The sequence below is a fragment of the Gambusia affinis genome, linkage group LG05, assembly GCF_019740435.1.
Source record: "Gambusia affinis linkage group LG05, SWU_Gaff_1.0, whole genome shotgun sequence".
Lineage (NCBI taxonomy): Eukaryota > Metazoa > Chordata > Actinopteri > Cyprinodontiformes > Poeciliidae > Gambusia > Gambusia affinis.
In genome coordinates, this window is record NC_057872.1 from 19,869,843 (window position 1) to 19,875,993 (window position 6,151).

General features: G+C 36.7%; 1 protein-coding gene across 1 annotated transcript; it reads left to right on the forward strand.

Annotated features, from left to right (window-relative positions):
- The first annotated feature begins 7 nt into the window (after positions 1 to 7).
- leng1 (leukocyte receptor cluster (LRC) member 1) lies at positions 8 to 5,258 on the forward strand. Its single transcript, XM_044115937.1, has 5 exons — positions 8 to 106; positions 390 to 581; positions 2,012 to 2,191; positions 3,360 to 3,649; positions 3,740 to 5,258. The coding sequence occupies exons 2-5, from the start codon at positions 450 to 452 to the stop codon at positions 3,957 to 3,959; spliced, it is 822 nt and encodes a 273-aa protein (XP_043971872.1). The 5' UTR covers positions 8 to 106; positions 390 to 449; the 3' UTR covers positions 3,960 to 5,258.
- The last annotated feature ends 893 nt before the right edge of the window (positions 5,259 to 6,151 follow it).

The window sequence follows — 6,151 nt, forward strand, 5'->3', positions numbered from 1 at the left end:
AGTTTTGTAATCGATTCACCATGTTGTTTACTTCCTGTTTGAGTGAACTAGTTCCTGTTGGTCACTATGAACCTCAAGCAAATGCAACTCCTTACCTAGCAATTCGGTAACAGTATTTCTGCCCTGTTTTATATTCAAAATGTTGAAGATCTACATATTAGACCTATGTGTCTTTCTTTTTTGATACACTTTGAGGAAAAGCGAATTTGGCATATAGCAAAATTTGGCTAATGTTAGCTTAAATACAAATTGTACAGGTGACTTAACGATTGTATTCTTCTTTCATATTATACCTGACATTTCATTTCGGAGAATTGGTACCTTTATCTGTTCACCTGCTGCGCCCACTACGGTTTTGTTGACGAGCTTTGTGCGTTTTCTCGCCTCAGTTTCCCCGCTAGCCATCTCAGTTAGCCCGCTGCTAACAATCCTTGGTCTCCAAGGCAACCATGAACATCCTCCCGAAGAAGAGCTGGCATGTCCGTAACAAGGACAATGTCGCGCGAGTGCGGAGGGATGAAGCCCAGGCGGCAGAGGAGGAGCGCGAGGCCAAGCGCCGCGTGGAGCGAGCAGAGCAAGAGGTAACGGAGGAGAGTGGACCGTTTCCCGTTAAAAAAGCAGAACACCCAGCATGTAGGTGGTTATATACTGTGATGTGGGTAAATATTTGCAAGTATGTTCGATCTTTTTGGTCGACAAATTGTTCTTTTGTTTTTTGTTTTCGTTTTTTTTAATCAGATAAAGATGTCCTGGATGAATACAGAGTGCAAATGTAGATTTCATTTATTAAAGAGGAAAATATATATATTTAAACCTGTGTGTGAAAAATTACTTTGTAAACATTATAGCTGGTTGTAACGTTAAATGTTTGCAGTAAGTTTAATACAAGGTGGAAAGGTTTTCGATCTGTTTATGTCAGTCACATTTGAGGTTTAAGGTTATATACCACATCTTAATCTGAGTCAGGTCTGGACTTTGACTAGGCCACATAACAACCTTCATTTCATATGTTTTTGTAGCCATTCGTAGCTGGACTTGCTGGTATTTTTTTTTACTGTTAATTTTAGAGCAGCACAATCTGTTGTTATCTCAGTATCAGTGCATGAACTGTTTATATATTGCAAAGGACTGTAGGAGTGCAACAACTGTTGGCAATATATTCCAAGTGTTATAAACTTTCATTTTACATGCTAATGTTATATTTAGAGAAAAGAAGAAAATCTGTACATTTTGCAACTGATATCATCATAGCAATATTTATTATTACGCAAGGTTTTCTGATATTGTTATTATTAGAAAACCACTTTGGATAACTTATGTGTGGTTGAGTTTGGGGACAAACCAACAACAACAAAATATGTTTTACAAATTCTTGGGAATCACTGTAATGTTCTTTTTTTTAATTATAAATCTGTAAAGAGCTTTTGTTTTATTTTTAGTCATCAGCGGTTTTGATCTTGGAATTGCATCATGGATGCCATTTTTGCCCTCGTCTCTCTTTAGTTGTTGAATCATAAACAGACTTTGAGTGAACCAAGTGAGGTCTGCTGTGGTTCTTTGTGACCCACTGGACCTTCATGTGCTCTTGGAGTAATTATTATGGTTTTCCTATTTTCGCTGATTAAGAACTCCCTGCCTACCTGCCTGATTGTTGAGCCACCAGCGATCCACTGCAAATCTTTGTGAATAATCAAAGAATCACTTTTAGGGTGATTCATCTCTTTGTTCTTTTGTCATGTTCTTGTTTCTTAAAGTTCTCACAGAAATGTTTTTAAGATACTTTATTTCTTTAATATTTCAGTACAAACTTCATGATATCTAAAATATGTAATTTGGCAAAAATACAATTTTGTTTGGCAATTTGTGTGTATAAATGTACGGACATTTGTAAGTGGCAAAGTTGAAAGAAAAAAAAAGTGTTTGGTTAAATGAGTTATTTGAAAATCTGTGTGTGTTTTTCCATTTTTAGATTATTGTTAGCTGACTTCCTTATAACTCTTTGTCTCCACAGGCGCGTACCGAGTACCTGAGAAGGAAATCTCGGGCTGCTCTCCAGTCAGCAGGAGCAGAGGGAGCCGATGACGTCGAACGGAGCGAATCCAGTCTGGAACATCTCAATCTGTTTCCTCTGGAAGAGGCGTCAGAGAAGACGGGAAACGAGGAATATCTAAGAGAAAAGAAGGAAGAAAAGGTGACAGAGCTGTTTCTTCTATTCTTCTTTACTGTGCACTCCTTAGATCTTAATCCCTGTGGGATTACACATGATCAAACTGAGATTTTAGACAAACTTGCAAATACAATTTTCAGTAAAGTTGTTGTTTATAATATTTTTTTAATAAAGATTTGCCTTTTTGCTTTGTCCATCATGTTTCCTCCTAGGTTATTTGTAGGAATAAGTTCAAGTTTAGTTTAGAGAAAGAATTTTACCATTTTTAGATTGCCACAGTTGGGATTGTGAGTACGTTATTTAGATTTTAATAACTGTAAAGCATCTATATGTTTTCTTCTGCAGGACATTTTTATTACTGTTATTGTTAATCTTGTTTTTTTATATATTTGTTAACAAGTTTGGATTTTTTTTTTTGTGTGAACCTATGTATCTCATTCTGATATCACACCTGAATTTCAACTCTGCAGGACAATCATGGCTATTCCTAACTCAATTCTTTAGATTGACTGAATTTATACCTTTCTAAATAAATTTGCCTTATTGTTCTCTAAAAAGCAACTTTTTGTCAAGATGTTCCGATGTCCTGATCAAATTAGCATCGTAGAAACACTGCTGGTTCATTCATGTGGAAATAATGATGTTATGAAGACAAGATTTTCTACGTAGTGTGGCAAAGTTGGGAAATTGATTTAACTTCTTTTCAGATCTGGAGAACGAAATAAAAGCATAAAATAGTTTTTTCCTAATTTTAATACCAGTCTCGTCCTCTAAAGGTTGTGTCCTTCCTTCCTTCTTTTGTTCTGAAAGCTTTAGAAGTATCTGCCATAAATTTTATGATATCTTCAATAATTCCATATTTTAAATTGAAATAAAAGTTTGTTTGTTTACATGGAAAATGTGTAGCGATGGTAAAAGTTATGTTCATTACAGTAATTAAAATACTCATTTTATTAAGCTCAATCACAAAGAATCTTGTGTAGCATAAAATACTACTCTGTTTTAAATAGTAAATATTTAGAAAATATTGAAGTTGATTAAACTAGAAAGTGTTGGTTTCAAACCGTTCTTATTTACAGTCGTAATGAAACAAATAATTTTGACGATTGCTTTTTGAGTGAAAGGGGAAAAAAAGTAATATTTCATCTTTTACATTTTCTTTGTTTTTTTCCCCCTTTTTTTATTTTTATAGGAGAAGCAGGAAAGAGCTATTGGCTTACTTGTGTCTTTGGGGCCACAGCCAGGGTCAGAGGTCACCCCGTGGTACATGAAAAGCAGCCAAGAAAAAGAAGAGGAGAGGAAAGAGAAAGAGCAGAGGAAGGGGATATCTGAAGAGGAGAGAGAGAAGAAGGATCGCAGACTGAAGGATTGTTTGGATCCTTTGAAGGACATGAAGAAAGCGATGGGTGTTTACGAGAGGAGGGAGCAGAAGAAGAAGAAAGAAAAAAGAGACAAAGGGCAAAAGAAAATCACAGGAGAGAGGTACGAGTGGACTTCATGTTTAGACAAAAAGAGCAGCCTTGTTAATGAGTTGAAGGCTAAATGATGAAATGTATTTTCTGTCTTCTTCAGCTCCATAGAGCGGCTTCGAGCTGAGCGCCTGCAGAGGGAGGCAGAAGAAAGGAGGCGAGCCCAGGCGCTGCTTGACCAGCGGAGCGGTAAAAGAAAGGGAACGGATGCAGAAATGAACGAGAGGGAGCGGCCGTACAACAACGCCTTCTTCCCAGAACTCGCCCGGAAGCGGCAGCGGCGCGACCGGGAGAGCTGGAGGGATGAAATCCTAAAATCTTGAAACGTTTTATGTAGTTAAGAACTGGGGATAGCATTCAGAGGGAATTTCAATGTTATTTCTGATTTTGGTGTTTAAATGGAGACTGGGGGTCACGTTCAGCAGCAGCAGCCTGGTGTAACCCCTGCAGTGTTTTGCTCATGAGCACATCAGCAGGGCAGATGGTTGTCCACACAGGGGGCTCAGTCTGTCAGCCTGGCTCACACCGTCTGAACGCATCACACTGAAAAATATAAACCCAGGCTTTGCCTCTGTTTGGATCCTCTGGCACATTTTGCTAAATTGTGATTCTTTGTTAAATGGATAAATTTTCAGCTATTGCCTTGGACTTTGAGGAGTTATGATCGGCATTTCGTCTCCCTTTTTTTTCTTTTGCAAGACGTTAAAAAGACAACATTCTCTAAATTGTGGGCTGAAGTAAAAATGATCATCCTTTCAGCACGTAATGAAAAATGCCTCTGTTTTTGTTTGGAGATGCTGCCCTCCTCCTTGTGGACCGGATGTGTGTTTTTCACGTTTGTGTTTCTGGCATTTATTCAGCAGATATTTCAGTGTGTTGCAGACCCACTCATGACTGCGTCTCATTTGTGCGCCTCGGTTTCAGGCAGCACGCTGACTCACTTGTACGCAGACGCTTGGAAACGTCAAAGCATTTGGGCTCCACTACTGACATGAATATCTGCAGTGAGACATTATGAAATCTGCAGATTTAAAGACCGTGTTGGATTTGTGCCACTTTGCATGAGTGATGTTTACATTTTGTCAGGTAATTATGAATGATATATGTGGAATAAATGGATCAATCGGAAGGAAAACATAATAATATTCAAACTGTGTTTCTACTTTGTGAAATTTGATTCCAGTAACTTAAAGGTTTGGATAAATATTTATAGATTCAGACTTTGTTTCCTGTTCCACTGTTTTGTACCGATGGCTAAAATCCCTGAGTTGAAAGTATTCAGGGACTAAAATGTTCCCCCCCCAATTAAAAATGTAAATATAACATAATGATTTTTTTCTGTTTACCTGCACAATCCTAAATTAAACATGTTATTGTACATTTCCCTTACTATTCAGTTACTTAATTTTTAAGGCTAATTACTTTCGATTTTGTTGGTCTTAAAAATGTTTTTAGTTTATCACCTCTAACAAAAACGACAGTTGTCTTCTAAAACGTTTGCTGTATTTAGCAAAGTACATTGAATAGTGTTTGTGTTTCTGTTAGGAAAACACAGATGAATGTTTGTGGGAAAAATTATTGCAAAATAAAAATTAAAGCCAAAAAAGGCAAGAAAAGAAAATTTGATTTGTGTTGTGCTTTACACTTTATGTTTAGGAAGATTTAAACTTGGATAAAAAATCTAATCCTGAAAATTTCACAAAAATCTTGAACTCAAGTCGGTGGGGCCACACAAAATTACTCAAAAGTATGAATAAAAAAAAATATAGTTCCACTGTAAGATTTTTTTTTAGTTTTATAAGAAATGATTTTTCCTATTAGTAAGATAATCTGTCAGAGGAACTAGTACTTTTTTTATTTGTAATAAAGAATTACTGACTTAAAACAAGTTTATATAGCTTGCTGAAAAGTTACTTTTAAGTCAGTTTTGTCTTATTTCAAGTTAACTTAGATGTTTGCACTAAAAACTAGAAAATAAAGACTTAAGATTTTGTTGCGTCACCTAGTTGAGCCTTCTTCTATCCATGCGTCGTGTTTACTCTGATATTTGTGCGTTTTGATTCGGATTAAGAAGGAAGGAAGGCATTTTGAATTTCTTTGGAAATAATCTACAAAGAACCGGGAACTCAGAAATTTCACCATGAAAAGTGCGAAGAAATCCAACTATTTCCTTTACGACAACGTCATGATTTAATGTGTCTTCACTTAAATGCAGAACTGATTATGTTTGGAAAATAATATGAAAAGTGGAACAATATCAGCCTATTTACGAACAGCAGTTTTTAATTATTTCTTCACGTTGCCGTAATGATGATGATGAAGGTGGACCATGACAATGCGCGACGTGCGCGTGTGACGTAGGCAAGCGGAGGAGAAACAGACAATCTCCAACACTGAGAGATACATGAGGGGGGAGGACTTATACATATATATATATAAATATAAAAAGAAAAACATTGTTTTCAGCAGACTGAGGCAGAGCGGCGGGGTGAGGATGCACAATGGAGCATCTCCG

Coding starts and splice junctions, on each gene's coding strand:
- leng1 (XM_044115937.1), top strand. CDS start 450: ATGAACATCCTCCCGAAGAAGAGCTGGCATGTCCGTAACAAGGACAAT. Junction 2,192..3,359: donor GAGAAAAGAAGGAAGAAAAG/GTGACAGAGCTG, acceptor TTATTTTTATAG/GAGAAGCAGGAAAGAGCTAT. Junction 3,650..3,739: donor AAGAAAATCACAGGAGAGAG/GTACGAGTGGAC, acceptor TGTCTTCTTCAG/CTCCATAGAGCGGCTTCGAG.